At 38.2% G+C, this 20,128-nt stretch overlaps 1 protein-coding gene across 1 annotated transcript in view; it reads right to left on the bottom strand.

Annotated features, from left to right (window-relative positions):
* Window positions 1-3: 3 nt before the first annotated feature.
* Window positions 4-20,128, bottom strand: part of LOC135098823 (rRNA methyltransferase 2, mitochondrial-like) — a gene marked incomplete at its 3' end in the record, with an annotated part of 45,704 nt that continues 25,579 nt past the window's right edge. The window contains exons 5-9 of the mRNA XM_064001220.1: window positions 13,665-13,820; window positions 10,878-11,015; window positions 7,053-7,121; window positions 401-543; window positions 4-126 (exon numbers count right to left, since the gene is read on the bottom strand). Of these exons, the coding sequence (XP_063857290.1) occupies window positions 4-126; window positions 401-543; window positions 7,053-7,121; window positions 10,878-11,015; window positions 13,665-13,782 (591 nt within the window). The remainder of the gene's footprint in view (window positions 127-400; window positions 544-7,052; window positions 7,122-10,877; window positions 11,016-13,664; window positions 13,821-20,128) is intronic.

The raw sequence follows: 20,128 nt of genomic DNA on the forward strand, positions 1-20,128 counted from the left end.
GCCTCCCTCTGCTGTGTTCTGAATAGCAAACCCAAGAGCAGCATAGGCCAGTCTGATGATGTTCTCATGGTCCAAGTCTTTTATGCCTGAAGCTTTTGGTGCCATATCTGACAGCACAACATCAATCTGCAGATAAAAGATGAAGTGAGCAATACATCTGGGGCACTCATTATTTATCCTTGTCTGGGTGCAGTATGGTGGTTCACAAGACTGTCCCTTGGAGGGAGTGTGAATGATATGTGTGTGAGTGAATAGGGCCTTGTCTGGGCCACCCCATGTGGGATTGCTGGCCTGATATATTGATCAATAGATAATTATTTTCATACAATCCTTAATTTTCATGATAACGATGATGATGATGATGATGATGGTGATAATGATATGAATGCAACAGCCTCACCTTTCTGCTGCTGAGGAGTTCCAGTATTTGCTGCTGTGTCTGTGGTGAGGTGAAGTCTCTCCCACCTAGCAGAGTGGCACCAGGCAGTGGATGGATGGTCTGCAAGTCAATTCTTATCACCATACCCTGACCCTTGTTCTTGGCTATATGAAGGAAAACCTTATCAATCATTATTACTCACATCTATGTTTCATTAGCTCTGCTCTTATTCTAAAGAATACTTAAGAGGAAAAAATGCAAGAACAAGAGGACCAGGTGTTTAAGGATAGTGTGTATGAACAGTAGGAACCTGTCATGGCCAGCCTATTAAGGGAGGGAGGGAGGGAGGGGAAGAGAGAGAGAGAGAGAGAGAGAGAGAGAGAGAGAGAGAGAGAGAGAGAGAGAGAGAGAGAGAGAGAGAGAGAGAGAGAGAGAGAGAGAGAGAGAGAGAGAGAGAGAGAGAGAGAGAATAAAAACTGAGAGAAAGATCAATACAATGACATAAGGAAAGCTATGCATCCACAGAGAACAAATTACAATGCTCTACTATCAAAACTGAGAGAAAAATCAATACAATGACATAAGGAAAGCTATGCATCCACAGAGAACAAATTACAATGCTCTACTAACTCCTTAACTCTTTTTGCTGCTTAAGTTTGCATAACTTTTTTCTGCATCTTAGGCATTACAAGCCCTGTATCTTAATTTCATTTACCAGTCAACCAACTAGGCAAAAATTAAACAATTCACTCACAGAAACTACAGAACATCTGACATATTTTTATGATCTCTGAATGGGACAGGCCAAATTTTGTGCTGTTCAATGCATCTCAAGAAGTCAATGCCTTCACTTATACAAAAACTATAACATTCCAGACAACTATTGCTGCCTTTTCAAAGACACTCATTAGTTCTCCTCTACAATGAACATACTTTACTAAAAAATCTAAACTGGAAATCTTACATCTCATCTCTTACTAAAAATAGGTTGCATGAAGTTATGTGTTCTGTGTCATATCTACCAATGTTATCCTCCTCAAATATGCTAACACTATACAGAGACCTTTTCCATCTTTATACTATCTTTCTATAGGTACTGTTCTTCTAAATCTATTAATAGTGGTGTTCCTTAGGATTCTGTCCTGTCACCTACTCTCTTCCTGTTATTCATCAATGACCTTCTAAACCAAACTTCTTGTCCTATCCACTCCTACGCTGATGATACCACCCTGCACTTTTCCACGTCTTTTCATAAATGTCCAACCCTTCAGTAAGTAAACATTTCATGGTGGGAAGCCACAGAACACCTGACTTCTGATCTCTCAGAAATTTCTGATTGGAGCAGAGCAAACTTGGTATTGTTCAATGCCTCAAAAAACTCAATTATTCCATCTATCAACTCAACACAACTTTCCAGACATCTATCCTGTCTTCTTCAGTGACACTGGCCCTCTCTTCTAAACTGAACATCCTTGGTCTGTCCTTTTCTTATAATCTAAACTGGAAACTTCACATCTCATCTCTAGCTAAAACAGCTTCTATGAAATTAGGCATTCTGAGATGTCTCTGCTAGTTTTCTCACCTCCCCAGCTGCTAACTCTGTACAAGGGCCTTATCCATACATGTATGGAGTATGCTTCACATGTCTCAGGGGTTTCCACTCATACTGCTCTTCTAGACAGGGTGGAATCAAAAGCTTTTCATCTTATCACTCCTCTCCTCTAACTGTCTTCAGCCTCTCTCTCTCATCACCACAGTGCTGGATCTCAAGCTATCTTTTTCAGCTATTTTCATGCTAACTGCTCTTCTGATCTTGTTAACTGTATGTCTCCCCTCCTCCCATGGCCTCACTGCACAAGACTCCCTTCTTTCTCTCACCCCTATTCTGTCCACCTCTCTAATGCAAGAGTTAACCAGTATTCTCAATCATTCATCCCTTTCTCTGGTAAACTCTGAAAATCCCTGCCTACTTCTGTATTTCCACCTTCCTATGACTTGAATTCCTTCAAGGAGGAATCTTTAAGGATTTCAAGACACTTATCCTTCAATTTTTTACTACTACTTTGGACCCTGTTTGGAGACCGGCATCTTAGTGGGCTTTTGTTTTTTTATTTGTTGCCCTTGGCTGGTGCCCCTCCTACATAAAAATAAGTAAATAGATAAATAAATAAAATAAAATAAAATCTGTTTCTCTTGATACCTCACTTCCTACTGGGTGGCCAGGACAGAAGTCCCCACCTCTCCCTAAGCAGACATTCCTTTCTTGGTTGTTCAAGCATCTGGCCTCTAATAATATCTCTCGCTCATGTACTCCTTTACCTTATTTTTCCATCTCCCAAGAGTGGACTTCTTCTACTAGCAGTACCTTCAACTTTGTTCACATACACTTTCTTTACAGACTCTTCATCCTCTCAATATGGACACACCATTTCAGTGCATTAATTTTTACTCATTCATCCACTTCAAATTTTATCACCTACACAAAATTAATGCTCATACCACATTTCTTATACACACTTTCATTGCTCTCATCCTCACATCTTTTCACTCCATATACCTGAGTCTGATGACTCATTTCCACAGCAAACACTTTTGATTCTTGTGTCCTACACCACATGTAGGTCTCTGATCCATGTGTGAATGCTGGCAGGGCAATACTATTATTTAAACCTATCTTTATATCCATAGGTACATTTCACCCTTTCATGACCAATGCAAGTGATCCTATGGCCTACAAGTATGTATCTTTCACTATACTCTCTCTTATCTTTCTTACCATCTCACCTTTGTTTATTACTGTTCTCAGATACTTAAACTCACTCACCTCCTCCATTCTCTCTCTTCCCATGGGCACTTAACAGCTGACACATTCCCCTTAAAATCCTAAAATCTAAAATAACACACCTCTGTTTCCCTCAAACACCATCACTTTACTTTTCTTAGCATTCAAATTCATTACCTATCTCATGCACACCCTATGAAAATACTCCACCATTCTCTGAAGCTTCCTTTCCCTCTGCTAGTAAGACAGTGTTGTCTGCAAACAGAAATGCCACTATTGCTCATCCCACTTCATTCTGCTGTAACCTTGAACCAACCTTTACTAATTCAGCTTTCTTCTTCCCCATGCAACCATCCATGAATATATTAAATAGCCACGGGGGCATCACACATCCTTGCTTCACTTCTGTTCCTAAAAAAACTCTCTCCAAGCTCTTCCTCCATTCTCACACCTGTGTCTGCATCATTATTTCCTTGCAACAACTGCCCTCATACACTATGAACCTTAAAAGCATCTCAAAGGCCTTCTCTATTCATCCTATGATATGCTTTCTCTAGGTTTATAAGTCCTGCATACAAATTTTCATCCTTTCCTAAATACTCTGTTAATGTTTTAATTGGAAAAATCTCACCTTCTCTCCTCAAACCTCACTGTTTCTGAATGACCTCAGTCATTTCCGTCAGTCTCTCAGAGTGGAATAAGTCTGGCTCACTGTTACATGGGCACATATATTTTTTACTGTAATTTCCTTGTAGCCTACTTAGTGGTAATCTTTTAAAATCTTTGCTTATTTCCCAAAGCAGAAGCAAGCTGAAACTGAAACCCTTGAAAGAATAGAAGTCATAGTCCATAAAATTTTAGCCAGCCCCTATACAGTGGTTCCCAACTTTTTTTCACTACATTACATCTTTACTGACTTCTTCAAGTTTGTGTTACCTACATCAAGTACAAGTACAAGTACAGTAGTAATATATATATATATATATATATATATATATATATATATATATATATATATATATATATATATATATATATATATATATATATATATATATATATATAGTTGTGTGCAGTGAGATAATACAATATAAAATGAAGTAGTAAGAACTAATGAGAAAAGAATTATGAGAGAGAGAGAGAGAGAGAGAGAGAGAGAGAGAGAGAGGTTGGACAAGAGGCTTTGACACATCCTGGACACATAGCTGCCCAGCCTGAGGCTTCTAGTGTAATATTTATTTGTGCAATTACTCATTCCCCATATAAATTTCCTTACTGTCCCTTTTCCATTCAATCTGAGTCTTACCCAGTATTTACTAGAAGAGTTGCTCTTGACAATGAAATAATCAGTATTAATTTAGCCTCCCTAGTTTGATCATTAGAGTTTTCAGAAGAAAAGTGTTTTGTTTGTGTTAGACAGTGCAGAGAGTGCAGCGGAGAGTGCATTTGGGTGTATGTGCGTATGTATGTCACCACCCCATCCCCTCCTTCCTTGTACACCCCTCACCCCCTTGTAGCAGAATGGGAGGGAGTGTGCCACAGTAAGTCACTAACCAGCACTTAGGTGGAGCAGAAGTATTGAGATGAGCACTAATATCTGACGGAGACTGAGGCGGAATAAGAGTTAGTCGGGTCAGTTGCCTTAAGGCAGTAGTTCTTAACCAGGGGTGCTCACACTCCTATGGGGTGCAAAGCCAGTTCCTAAGGAGTATGAGGATGGATAATTGAAGCAAAATATAGTTTTATATATGTGATATTCTTTTCAGCAAAAAATAATAATAATAATAATTCTTTTTGCTACAGCAGTGTTCTGTAAGCTTTGTGAATGAAGATTAAAAAAGAAAAAAAGTGGCTTTGTAATTAATAAACAGCACATCAACTTTGTATCTTAGCTTTTTTTTTTTTTATTTCACCAATTCAGGGGGTGCAAGAAGTGACTGCTGATCTAAAAGGGGTGCTTATATTGAAAAAAGTTTAAGAACCACTGCCTTAAGGGGATGAGTGAGTCACTACTGGGCATACGCCCCTGCCTACATATATAGAATAGGAGTCTCTACAGTATCCTGTCAGAGAGAGTAGCTGTGTATAACACACTCCAGACCCAGGGAAATGACTCCTTGGCTACATGTGTGTGCAGGCCGAGCTCTTGTACAATGAGTGGCAAATGACTCTCCAGTGTGTTAGTGGGCACTCATTTGTAGTTGTGTCTCTTGTTAGTGAGCTTGTTTAGTGTTAAATGCTACTGCATCAGCTCCTGGAGGGTGCTTGACTTGCAGAGGACTTAAGTAATTGGCTGTATAGTGAACTTTACTCCCTCTTCAGGTCCTGACAAGGTCTGCTGTCCACGAGGCAGTAAACGACACTATTTGACTTGAGGCTATAACATACTCTTGGACAGTGGGAGGATTTGTTACTGAGGCTGGTTGTCAAGTGAGGTGTTATACCTTGACCATATATGTGTTATTGCATATTGTAACTGTTTTTTCCTAGACATGGTTGTCGATCCTTTCCCAGCGGTGGGAGTTAATTTTTATTAGAGTATTTCCCTTGTGAAAAGAGTGCATGAGTCACAAGGAACCCTGTACACCCATATTAAAGCCCTGCACTGAGTCCATATAGGATGTTGTTCAGTGAAGCTAGTTGAGGTGTGGCATCTTTGTAAATTCAATGGGAAGTGTAGTCGTAACATTATATATATATATATATATATATATATATATATATATATATATATATATATATATATATATATATATATATATATATATATATATATATATATATATATATATATATATATATATATATATATATATATATATATATATATATAAAATAAAGAAATGGTGGTAAACTTTTTAAAGCAATCATTCGATTGAGATATTCTAATATGAATACCAAAGTCTCAATTTTCTACAAGTTACAATTGGATTAGTCCTGAATATATTACTACGCTGCACCCTCAGGACACCCAGCAGCTAGAAACACCTGTGTCTGTAGGTCCGACATGGCTGTGCCAAGTAGGGTGGTGGATAATATGATGCCATCCGGCCAAGGACAGGACAGCCTGACAAAGATGAAACCAAAGACTGTATTTTGTGAAAATGGGCACTTTAATGAGTACTTAATAATACAGCACAGTACCAAGGCTAATAAAATGGTAGATAGGTCAACTCATCTTGGCTCACGTGCTCACCAGAATCTCAGAGCACGTGATCAGAGACCTGGGACTGACGCCATAGGGTAAAAAATTGGAGAGGTCAGGAGTAGCATGCCAGTTCACAGTGGTCATGTGAGAAAGACAGGTCTCTCCTCAAGAAGTCAGAACTGACGTAGAATACAGGCTGTTGTTAACCAGTATTCCAAACTGTTGTACTGTATCCAGTTGCAAGTCTTTATTCCAGAAACAGAGAAACACATGTTTTTATAGCTTTCCAAAAGATGAAGATGAATTTTTTCATGTCATGAGGCTGTCATGCAAATTACACGGTTTACATTAAAACCTGATGTAATGTAAGAAATCATCAACTAAAGTAGGGTTAAGTAAGAACATATCAGAGCTAGTAAAATAAATGAGTTAAACTGATACTTTATCTTTTATTTGTCATACTTGTATTCCCAGGTGCTGTTATATGAATAAGTATTAAGTTATCACGTCATAAGGTTGTCATGAAAATTTCACCATCTTCATAAATAATTAACTGATATGGTGTAAGATCATTGCATTAGCTACACTTCTGAAATAAGCTCATTGCATTAAGTCTTCCATTTTCACACACCATTTTCTATCACGACATCTCAAGACCTCTTGTGGCCACAGTATTAATATCCCCCTTCCCTGTCCTGTCTCCGTCCTCACCCACAAGGCTGGAATAGTTGAGAACCACGTACCCTTCCTGTGCCTAGGGTTCACACTGGTGGCCAAGAATGATGTTGGTACCCCCTTCCAAACCAATAATTCTGAGAAATGAGACAATGAATCCATTCTTTACTTACATTTTCACTAATATACATTATATAATGTAAAATAATGCAAAGTTGATGATCTACAGGTAAACAGCAAATGAAAAATTCAGAGATATGTTGGTGACCATGAAGATCATCCATGGGGGTCATAGGCTAGCTAGATCTGCTGGTATGAGTTCCTAGTTATGCCACACTGGAAGGATTATGCATTTATATACGCCGTCGTCTAATGTTTCCCAGTCATGTTCTCTAACGCACTTTGTCACACATTACAGGCAAAAGATGATCACTTTTATTTATGAGCAATCTGTGTGTGTGTGTGTGTGTGTGTGTGTGTGTGTGTGTGTGTGTGTGTGTGTGTGTGTGTGTGTGTTTGTGTGTGTGTGTGTGTGTGTGTGTGTGTTCTTTGAGGAGCTGCACACCATTTTCTGATATGATGCTCCCCACAGTCAGTCTCTCTCTCTCTCTCTCTCTCTCTCTCTCTCTCTCTCTCTCTCTCTCTCTCTCTCTCTCTCTCTCTCTCTCTCTCTCTCTCCAGGCAAAAGATATGATCATGTTTATTTTGCAAGAGTGTGTGTATGTGTGTATTTACCTAATTGTATTTACCTAGTTATGAAATACAAGACAAGAGCCACACTAGGCTCGTGCTGTCCTGTCTCCATATTGATTTTTATCCAATTTTTTAAAAAAATTTATTGACTGTCTTGGCACACACAGTCTCATCATTAAGCTCATTCCTCACTGCTATGCTCCTGTGGGGAGAGCTATGTTTCTTGATGTCTCTTCTGCAAACACTCCTTATCAGTTTCCTTCCATGTCCTCTGGTACCTGTTGTACCTGATATCACAAGATCATCCCTATCCAATTTTTCCATTGCTTCCAATATTCTATATAGTGCTATTAAATCACCTCTTTCCCTCCTTTTTTCCAGTGTAGTCAAGCCCAATCTCATAAACATCTCCTCATAACTATACCCTCTTAGGCTTGCAGGGACTTTAGTTGCAGCTCTATGAATTTTTTCTAGCTTTCTGATGTCCTTCAAACTTGGTGACCACACTAATGTTGTGTACTCCAGTCTTGGACGTATCATTGTTGTTATCAGTTTTTTCATTGTATCTTCGTCGATGTAGGAGAACGCTATCTTGATGTTTCTCAGCAGATTATATGTTTCTCCAGTGATCTTGTTTACATGCTTCACAAACAACAGTTTATTAGAAATGGTTAGTCCCAGATCTTTTAATTCTGATCTTACAGTAATTTTCTCATTTCCCAAATAGTAGGTGCCTTCTGTTCTTCTCGCACTTTTTCCAACCTTCACCGCACTACATTTCTTGGCATTAAACCCCATGTTCCTCTTCAATGACTATCCATTTACCTTAATTAGGTCTTGATTCAGAGTTTTGCAGTCTTCTTCATTTATTACTTTTCTCATTATTTTAGTATCATCATCTTGTAGCTGATGATACTAAAATTGAGCTCATCAACTCATGTAGCTTGTCACCCCATCCATCATGTCATTTACATATATTACAAACATAACTGGTGCTAGTACCGATCCTTGCGGAACTCCACTTATTACTGATCTCCATTTTGACTTATTGCCTCTGATTACTGTCCTCATTTCTCTGTCCATCAAGAAGTTGGTCATCCATTTTAATAATGATCCTCCCAATCTTCCTATATTTTTCAATTTTCATATTAACCTTCTGTATGGTACTTTATCAAATGCTTTTTTCAGGTCTAAGTATATGCAGTCAGCCCATCCTTGCACTGTATCCATTAATCTTAAGTAGAAGCTCATCACATTTGTTACACAAGATCATCCTTCTCTGAATCCAAATTGTCTTTCTGTTATCACGTTGTTGTCTTCCAGGTATTTCACCCATCTGTTCTTGATGATCTTTTCACAAATCTTTGCTATTGCACTTGTCAGTGATAATGGTCTATAGTTTAATGAGTCTTCTTTACTTCTGGCCTTGTGAATTGGGATAATATCTGCCCATTTCCAATCTTTAGGTACTCTTCCTTCCAACAGAGTGGTGCTGATTATATTGCATATCACTTTGGCTAGTTGTGGACTGCACTCCTTTAGAATCCAGTTTGACACACTATCAGGTCCCATTGCTTTCTTTACATTCAGCTCTTCCAATATATTCTTTACTTCTTCTGTTGATGTTACTAGCTCTTTTAGACCAGTCCCATTTTCCATTGCTATCCTTTCTTCCCTAAATTAATTCTCCTTAGTAAACATTGAGTGGATGTATCTATTGAACACTTCAGCCATCTCTTTTGGGTCCTCGACCATTTCTTCTCTGACTTTTATTCTGCTAATGTCTTCATTACTCTTCAATTTTCCATTGATAAATTTATAAAACAGTTTTGGTTCGTCTATACATTTATTATCCACAATATTCTTTTTATAATTCTTCTGCTTATCTCTACGTATTTTGATGTATTTCTTCCTCTTTCTAATATAATTGGCCACAAGTCATGTCTCTTATTCTTCTTCCACTTATTCCATGTTTTTCTCTCTCCAGTCTAGCTATAGCACATCTCTTGTTATACCAATCCTTCTTAAACAGGTTTTCTGTTGATTTCTTAGATACCCAGTTCTCCACTCCTGTATTATAAATGTCCAGGAAGGTGGTCCACTTTTCTTCTATGTCACTCGTTTGAAATACTTTGTTCCAATCCACTTTATTGAAATACTCCCTAAGCTGTTCAAAATTTGTCTTACTACAGTTCAACCATTCTCTCCTGTGATCTTCTTTTCTTGTACTGAAGTTTTTATCTATAACTAAGAAGTGAATCAATGCATGGTCATTTTTAACTATTGGGTTTTTGTTTTAAAATCCTTTACTATGGCTTGTTCCTTCGTAAAAATTAGATCCAGCCTTGACGGTATTTTATTTCCTCTGAATCTTATGTTTTCTTTAACGCACTGCGTAAGAATATTCTTAACAGCCAACTCCAGTAGTTTGTTTCTCCATGATGACTCACTACCTTCTGTGGTCCAACCTTCCCAAGATAACTCTTTACAATTAAAGTCTCCCATCACTAGTACATCCTCATTTTCCTCCAGCAACTTGGATAAACATGCCCTTGTGTCTTCCAGTATTCTCTTGTATTCTTCCTCATCCCATGAGTTGGAATATGAGGGAACACAGGTCACTATTATATTTTGGCATCTTCCCAGATTTCTTTTTAAGCTTACTTTCAGTAGTTATGCCTCCTGTTCCCCACATGCAGTAGATTCCACCATCAATTCCTTTCTAATTAGGAGCATCACACCTCCACCCTGCTCCACCCTGTGTGTCTGTGTGATATCTAAGGGAATGCATACCATCTCCCCCTCCCCCTTCTCTCTCTCTCTCTCTCTCTCTCTCTCTCTCTCTCTCTCTCTCTCTCTCTCTCTCTGGCAACTCATACCGGGTCCAACAGTGTGAGGCCACACTGCTGCAGGGTAAGTTTACAATCACACTCCTCAGTAACACAATGAGGAATGAGCCAACTAGTGTTGCCAAAACAAAGGTAAAAAAAAAAATGAGATGCCACAGAATTCCAGAAAAGTCAATCTACATGGACTGTGGTGAACAGCACAAGAACCTTCTTCTAAAATAATGAATAATCATGATTAGATTCCTTCAAAATAATCCATAAGAAATAACTCTACCAAACCTATCCCATTCCTCTGTTTCAACCCTTAAACTGTCAATAAATATGTAGAAAGTCAAAGTACATTTCTTTTACCATGTGGAAGACTGTTGACACCCATCACAGCCACTTGTGTCCAGGCCCCTGGCGAGGCACCACACTCCACCACCACCTGCCCAGGCTGCAGCAGATGGCACTGCTTGTCAATCTCTAGCAGCTTGAATGCACTGCGTGCTGTGCAAGAATATGGATTATTCAAATGCAACAATCCTTGAGCTCTACCAAGCTTCTAGTGTTAAATACAGATATCAAAGCAAAATCATGGAAAGTCCCATTCATGGATGCCCCATCCTGCCCTGCATCATGCCTATCATTCCTGTCCTACTATACCTGACCAACACTGTAAACAGGAAGCAGTAGATACATGTTGTTGCAGCTCCATTACTCACAGGAAGGTAGGCTACATATGGGAGGTAAAGTGATGTATACCTACTCTTTCTCCTCTCTGTGTTCTCTCTGACCATTTTCTCTCAACAATGTAGGGTACAAATGCAGCCTATGTTCTAGAGACACACTCTATTACTATTAACATTACATTACGTACATTGCAAAAATCTACAGAATCACATCAAAATTATTCTCATGAAAAAATAAATAAAAAAATAAAATAAAATAAAAATAAGATACATAAATGAATAGTTAAATAAACAATAATAAATAAATGAATAAACCTCTAACCTATCAATGTTTCTGTGAGTGTGGGTGTAGGGTCCTGCACCATGCAATAGTTTTCCAGTGTTGGTCTGACAAGATAATTGTATGCTGTGTTTTATGTCCCATTAGCTGTACAAGTTTCTCAAGAACTTTAGTGTTCTGTTGGCTTTGGAGAGCACAAGTCTATGTAGGTATTGAATTTTAGGTTGGCAGAGATAGATGCCAGGATATTTATGAGTCTGAACTGATTATAGTTGTGTACTGAAGGGTGTATGTGTGGTGGATGGGATTGTGTAGTTGAGTGAAGCAAAACAGTTTACATTTGTCTGGATGAAAATCAATTTGCCACTGCTCCCAATGCTGGAGGGCATCCAAGTACTGCTCAAGAAGTCAACAGCTGTAGAGCAACAGCTGATCCAGGCTGTGTGGATGTTAGTAACTACCGACCTGGTGTTTACAAGGAGGAGGCAGTAGGCAACTGCCAAAATGATAATTGTTCCCAGTGAGGTCTAAAGCACTGGATGAGAGGGTGCTGTGAACTTATCATTAAACCCAGTTGTGACCTCACTGAACATTTCCCTTTGTGTCTCACAACACAAGGGGGCAGTCACAGCCTGCCCTCTACAGACAACTCTCTTCCTTCACACAAAACTATAAGCACCTAATTACACACACACCTTTCTCTCAAAATTGAAAATTATCCTGGCAACTCATACACCAGCCTGAGTCCCCATCTGGGGAGGGGACCACAAATGTACCCAGGTCACACTGCTCTTCTGGTATCAACCATCTTGACCGCCTTGACACCCCCCTTCAACTTTTTCTTCATTAACTTCTTAAACATTCATGGTCTTTGATCTAATTTTAAATCTGTAGAACACCACCTCTCCTCCACTAAACTTCATCTTCTTTTCCTCACTGAAACACAAGTATCTGAGGCAACTGACAGAAACCCCTTTTCTGTTCCCTCCTACTTTCTCTATCTTCATTTTCAATCCAAAGCTGGATGTTGCATTTATGTGCACAACAACTTAACCTTCTCTCGTGCCCATACTCTTGAATCTTCCAAGTTTCCCACCATCTAGCTATGACCACAGAGTCACTTTCAAACTAAAATTTATCTGTGCTGTATACCTTTCACCTAACTCCTCTGATTATAAGAAATTCTTTGACTACTTAACTTCCAAAGTGGAAGTGGAGATCTCCATTCTTGGAGACTTCAATGTTCACCACCAGCTTTGGCTTTCCTCTCCCTTCACTGACCATCCTGATGAACTAACCTTCAACTTTCCTATCCTCCACAGCCTAGAGCAATTGGTGCAACACCCTCCTCATAATAATAATAATAATAATAATAATAGTAATAATAATAATAATAATAATAATAATATTACTATTATTATTATTATTATTATTTAGCTCTTACTATTTCTATCATTATTGTTATTATTATTATTATTATTTTTATTATTATTATTATTATTATTATTATTACTATATGCTTCTTCTACTCTTCTAAAATGTTGTTAGGAAACTTTTCAAATGTCAAATCCATTGCTGATAGCTGAATTCGCAACATGATGACACACACACACACACACACTATTGTTGTGATTGTTGTTCTTATTGTTACTATGGAATGACCATTTTGGATTGAGCGTTTAGGCGTTGTCCTTTCCAGGGATTCTCCCAGCCTGTGGTGCTGCCACAGGCCAGGCAATTATCAGATTGGAAACTATGTGTCACTGATAACCTCGCTCCCCACACACCACCTTTCTTTCTCTCTCTCTCTTTGCATATGCAAGCTACATTTCATGCAAATCCATTTCTATCAGAGATCTATACTTGCCTATGAATCATTAGAATTTGAGAAAAATTTGCCTGTCAGTCAGTTAAGCTGCCTCTCTCTCTCTCTCTCTCTCCCTCTCTCTCTCTCTCTCTCTCTCTCCAATGTGAATTTCATTTAAATGTGATAGGTTTCCTTTTAGACATGAAATTTCCTGTAAAATATGACTTTATATTTTTATTCTTTAGTTACAATTTTTTTTCCACACCACCATTGAGGTAAAAGTCAAGGCACGTTGGTGGCTTTCATTGTTCAGGCAACAATTCTTGAGGGGTCAAGTAAGGATCACCTATTACCCTTTTCTTCTAAAAATACTTACTTACTGAGTAAATAAGCTCTTTTTCTCAGCTGTAGAGGTGAAGAGAGCAAGTGGAAGAGGTAGTTTCCTGGCTGACGGCATGAGAGGAAGTGACCATGGATTAACATGGTCACTTTGACCATGTGACCTCACTCGGTCACCCATGGAGACATGACCACGCCTGGAGGAAACAATGCTAAGTATTGTGATGTTTTGCAAAAAACAATGCAAGTATCATTAAAAAAAAAAAAAAAAAAAAGGTATATTACACCAACTTGCCTTTTTTAGAGCGTCACAGTGTATATATACTACAACACTATTTAATTTTGAGGTAGGAAGTACATAACATGAGGTGTGTCTTGGTATAAGTGTAGCAACCCTGCAGACTGGGGAATCCCCAGAAAGGACAATGCCTAAACGCTCAATTCAAAATGGTCAGACCATTGTACATATCGTCATTGTTATAGTTAGTTGTTGGTCATTATTATTATCTACATTTATCTATATTCCTTAAGTTTTGTTGTTTTCATTATTATTATTATTATTATTATTATTATTATTATTATTATTATTATTATCATTGTTATTATCATCATCTAAGCATTGTCTTTTATCCTTTTAATTATTATTACTTTATTTTTATAAGTTTTATTATTTTATTCTGTTTCTTCTTATGTATTATATATGACTATCATTACTGTGTCTAAATCTTCATGTTCTTGGTAATATTGTTGTTGTTGTTTGCATTGTTACTGTTATCATTATAATTTTCACGTATCTATATTAATATTCTTCATATTAGTTACTATATTCTCATAGTTATTTTATGTTGATTAACATTTCCATCATCATATTATTATTATTTGTATTCTCCTTTTCTTATCATTATTATCAATATTTTATTTATTTTCTACCATCTATAATAATAATAATATTTTTATTATTAGTCATTATTATTATTATTATTATTATTATTATTATTACTATTACTACAATAAATATAATAATTTTTATAATCATTATAATTGTTGTAACTTTTTTATTGTCATTTTTTTTTTTTTTTTTTTTTTGTTGATGTGCTGTAGTAGGAGTTATGATGTTATACCTGATTCAACTTGCCATGAAGGCAGAAGCTCCACCTCTGGGACCTACCATGAAATAGGTTCCACCTACAGTCCACTGTAATTGGCTGATGAGGTGGTGACAAAACACACACACACACACACATTGTCTTATTCTGATAAATAGCTGTATATTTTAATACAAAACTTATTTATCTTTTACATATGTAGTGTCTTGCAAATAAGGATTTTTCTTGGTTTTTACTATGAAAAGAATAACCACTGCCACTTGAATCAACATCCTCTCTCTCTCTCTCTCTCTCTCTCTCTCTCTCTCTCTCTCTCTCTCTCTCTCTCTCTCTCTCTCTCCCTCCCCCCCTGTTTCCAACCCAATATTGGGTAAATAATGAGGTCACAGGGTGATCCCAAACCTCATCTTCCTTGCCACCCTCCCTGTCCACTTTACTGCCATTTCTCAATTCATATTTTTTCATCATTATTATTGTCAGTAGGGTTACAGATAAAAAATACTATTTATTAATACCATAATTTATTCACTGAAATAAACAAAAAATCTTATAGTAGATTGTTCTCTCTCTCCACCCATTCTCCTATTCACTCATCTTCTTCACTGCTTGTGTCTTTCAAACTGATGGTGAAATTCTCCAGACAGTGATTCACCAGTATGTCACTGTCTATAAAGTTTTCTTCCATTTTCATTGTATTTTTTTTTTTTTTATGTAGGAAGGATACTGGCCAAGGGCAACAAAAATCTAATAAAAAAAAATGCCCACTGAAATGCCAGTCCCATAAAAGGGTCAAAGCAGTGGTCAAAAATTGGTGGATAAGTGTCTTGAAACCTCCCTGTTGAAGGAATTCAAGTCATAGGAAGGTGGAAATACAGAAGAAGGCAGGGAGTTCCAGAGTTTACCAGAGAAAGGGATGAATGATTGAGAATACTGGTTAACTCTTGCGTTAGAGAGGTGGACAGAATAGGGGTGAGAGAAAGAAGAAAGTCTTGTGCAGCGAGGCCGCGGAAGGAGGGGAGGCATGCAGTTAGCAAGATCAGAAGAGCAGTTAGCATGAAAATAGCGGTAGAAGACAGCTAGATATGCAACATTGCGGCGGTGAGAGAGAGGCTGAAGACAGTCAGTTAGAGGAGAGGAGTTGATGAGACGAAAAGCTTTTGATTCCACCCTGTCTAGAAGAGCAGTATGAGTGGAACCCCCCCCAGACATGTGAAGCATACTCCATACATGGACGGATAAGGCCCTTGTACAGAGTTAGCAGCTGGGGGGGGGGGGGGGTGAGAAAAACTGGCGGAGACGTCTCAGAACACCTAACTTCATAGAAGCTGTTTTAGCTAGAGATGAGATGTGAAGTTTCCCGTTCAGATTATAAGTAAAGGACAGACCGAGGATGTTCAGTGTAGAAGAGGGGGACAGTTGAGTGTCATTGAAGAAGAGGGGATAGTTGTCTGGAAGATTGTGTCGAGTTGATAGATGGAGGAATTGAGTTTTTGAGGCATTGAACAATACCAAGTTTGCTCTGCCCCAATCAGAAATTTTAGAAAGATCAGAAGTCAGGTGTTCTGTGGCTTCCCTGCATGATATGTTTACCTCCTGAAGGGTTGGACGTCTATGAAAAGACGTGGAAAAGTGCAGGGTGGTATCATCAGCATAGGAGTGGATAGGACAAGAAGTTTGGTTTAGAAGATCATTAATGAATAATAAGAAGAGAGTGGGTGACAGGACAGAACCCTGAGGAACACCACTGTTAATAGATTTAGGAGAAGAACAGTGACCGTCTACCACAGCAGCAATAGAACGGTCAGAAAGGAAACTTGAGATGAAGTTACAGAGAGAAGGATAGAAACCGTAGGAGGGTAGTTTGGAAATCAAAGCTTTGTGCCAGACTCTATCAAAGGCTTTTGATATGTCCAAGGCAACAGCAAAAGTTTCACCAAAGTCTCTAAAAGAGGATGACCAAGACTCAGTAAGGAAAGCCAGAAGATCACCAGTAGAGCGGCCTTGACGGAACCCATACTGGCGATCAGATAGAAGGTTGTGAAGTGATAGATGTTTAAGAATCTTCCTGTTGAGGATAGATTGAAAAACTTTAGATAAGCAGGAAATTAAAGCAATAGGACGGTAGTTTGAGGGATTAGAGCGGTCACCCTTTTTAGGAACAGGTTGAATGTAGGCAAATACATTTTCACCAATTGTTATTAGTCATGTTTTCTATTATGGCTCAGGTCAGTTTCTCTACCATGTGCAGTGTCTGATCGCTGTTTGAGTTATTTAGTCTTACATAATTTACCTGTGCCCATATCAGCTCAATAGGGTTCAGCTCATAGTGGTATGACAGTAACCTTAGCACCTGGTGACCTTGTTGATGGGCAATTTTATCTGTCACATATACTTGCCTATTGACATTCTTCTTTATAATCTCCTGCAACTCTGGTTTTGTTAGTGCTGGATTGTGAGGGATAGTGTTTTCAAGTACAAACAGCTGAAAGATGAATGCACAGGAGAACAGACGGCAGAACAAAAATGGAATAATTTAGAAAAAGCTATCAAAGAAGGAAATAATTTAATCCCAGAGAAAGACAGAAGAGCAAGGAAACCTTCGATGACAGTGATTTTGCACATGATGGATGAAAGAAGAGAGCTTAAAGGACGAAATGAGGAACAGTATAATGTACTAAACAGACAAATTCATTGAAAATGTATTGAGACAAAGGAAATATGGATGAACGACAACTGTGAAGAGATAGAAGAACTGGGTAAAAGGGACCAACAGCTGATGTATGAAAAAGTGAAGGAGATAACATACAAAAAGAAAACAACAACTAGCACTGAAATAAAAGAGGGATGGAACAGTAGTGATGGAAGCAGATGCAATTTTGGAAAGGTAGACAGAGTATATTGGTGAATTATTCAATGACAATAGGGCAGAAACCCTTGATGTGAACAACAATGGGGAGGGCCCACCGATAATGAAAGCAGAAGTGCAGAAAACTTTAAAGAAAATGAAAAAAAGGAAAGGCAACAGGAGATGATGGGACAGCGAGGGAGATGTTGGAAGCATTGGATGAATATGGTGTAGACCTGTTAACAGAGATTGCTAGGCAAATATATGAGAATGGGGAGAGAGTAGCACAGATGTATAAATCAACTTTTATTACTTTGCCCAAGATACCGGGAACTCTTGAGTGCAATAAACATCGCACAATTAGTATCATGAGTCAGGTAACAAAAATAATTTTATGAGTGGTTCTAGATAGAATGAGGAATAAAATACTTCCTGAGATTGGAAATGAACATTGTGGTTTCATCAAGGAGAAAGGTACGAGGAATGCAATCTTCATTCTGAGGATGTTGATAGAAAGATTAATAGAAGTGAAGAAAGATCTTTATGTTTGTTTTGTAGATTATGAGAAAGCATGTCAAACATGTAGACCTTATGATAATGCTGGAAGGGTTGGAAATAGATGGTAAAGATCTTTGACTAATACATAACTTATATTGGAACCAAGAAGCAGCAGTGCGAGTAGGGGATAAGGATTCGGAGACGCAGAGCATATAGAGAGGCGTGAGACAGGGATATGTGATGTCCCCTGATCTCTTCAACTACTACAGTGAAATTATAATGAAGGATTTAAGAGATGGAAGGAGTAAAAGTGGGAGGCACCAACATCAACAACATAAGATATGCAGACGATACGGTGCTGCTGGCAAGACAAACTGCAAGACCTGGTTAACACATTAAATAGATCAAGAAGACAGAGAGGCCTAACAATTAACAAAAATAAAATGGAAGTGATGGTAGTATCGAAAGAGGAGCAACCGTCACAAATAAATATATTACTTGATGCAGAACCCCTCAAACAAACAGACAACTTTAATTATTTGGAAAGCACAATCACATGTGATGGAAAATGTGAGATGGATATAAAGAAGAGAATAGTACTTGCAAAGAATGCATATGGCGAGATTAAAAACTTGGTGACGAATGTTAAAGTATCAATGGATACAAGAAGAAGGTTTGTGAAATGTCTTATATGGTCGGTTTTGTTGTATGGCTGTGAGTCCTGGACAATGGGAAAGGCAGATGAGCAAAGACTTCAAGCAGCTGAGATGTGGTTCTGGAGGAGGATGCTTAAGATATCTTGGACAGAAAGAAGAACAAATGAAGTGTTGCAAAGGGTGGGTGTTAGAAGAGAGTTGATGAGTACGGTTAGTAGACAGATGCGCTTCCTGGGCCATGTTATGAGAAGAGAGGGACTGGAACATCTATCTCAACCTGTAAAATAGAAGGCAAGAGACCATAAGGAAGACCAAGACAGAAGTACATGGATGGACTGGTGCGAGTAACTGGAGGAGGAATGTCTGCAGCTCAGTTGATACAAGCAACTAGAGACAGGGAGCGGTGGCAAACCATGGTTGCCGACGTCCTACGGGATATGGCACATCAATGATAATAAGTGTTGTCTTAGAGACACTGAAGTATATCACATTTTCTCGTTGCTTTATTAGGTGCTTTGTTTATCATGTTATTATGGCATGAGGCATTATCTATAATTATTAATGATCGAGGTGGAATATTCTCAAGCAGTTGTTCCTTGAACCATGCTGTGAATGTATCATGATTCATTGAATCATGATAATCACCTTTATTGCCATTCCTTGACTTGAACATCAATAAGACTCCACCACTTTGTAAAATTATGAAGTGGGCACCTCTTCTTGTTTTCACCTTAGGGACCAAAACTCCCTCTAAGGTCATCTGGCACTTTGCCACACATTCATTTTGATTTATTCAGGTTTCATCCAGATATATTTCTGGTCATGGATTATCTAATTGCCTGTTTTCTTGGAGATTTCACAAGTATTTGCACTGTGCCAGCACAATATCATCTCTCTCCATAAGGATTTTCTGCCCACTGTTCACTTTTTTGTAGCAGAAGCCCATCTTCTTTATAATTTTGTGGAATGAGTCCTCGACCCCTGAAAGCTCACCAGGGCTTCCTTCACCTTTTCAAAAATAGTCATAAGCAACGGGATCTCACCTCTCATAAAATAATTAAATTATTCAGCAAACACTGGTTTCATCAAAGTTGTCGATGCTGTTCATAATGGGTGCAGTTTTCTGCCTCTTTGGAAGGGGTGAGTCAAGTCTTCCCTCCTTTAATTCCCTCTTAAAATGCTGGACAAAACTGTTTGTATCTCAAGCTCTGTCTCATTCATAGTTGTATGTACTATTCGTAGCTAATCCAAGAAACAAAGCACCATGGTCCTACACTGGCTGTTGTAAAGACGTCTGCTCCTTCCACAATCTTCATTCTCAGCCATTACTGGGGGTATGAATCACCAACCTTGCAAAAATATAAATTAATAAATAATTAATTATATCAAACAGATTAGTT

This window comes from Scylla paramamosain, unplaced genomic scaffold (assembly GCF_035594125.1).
Source record: "Scylla paramamosain isolate STU-SP2022 unplaced genomic scaffold, ASM3559412v1 Contig85, whole genome shotgun sequence".
In the NCBI taxonomy this organism is placed as follows: Eukaryota; Metazoa; Arthropoda; class Malacostraca; order Decapoda; family Portunidae; genus Scylla; species Scylla paramamosain.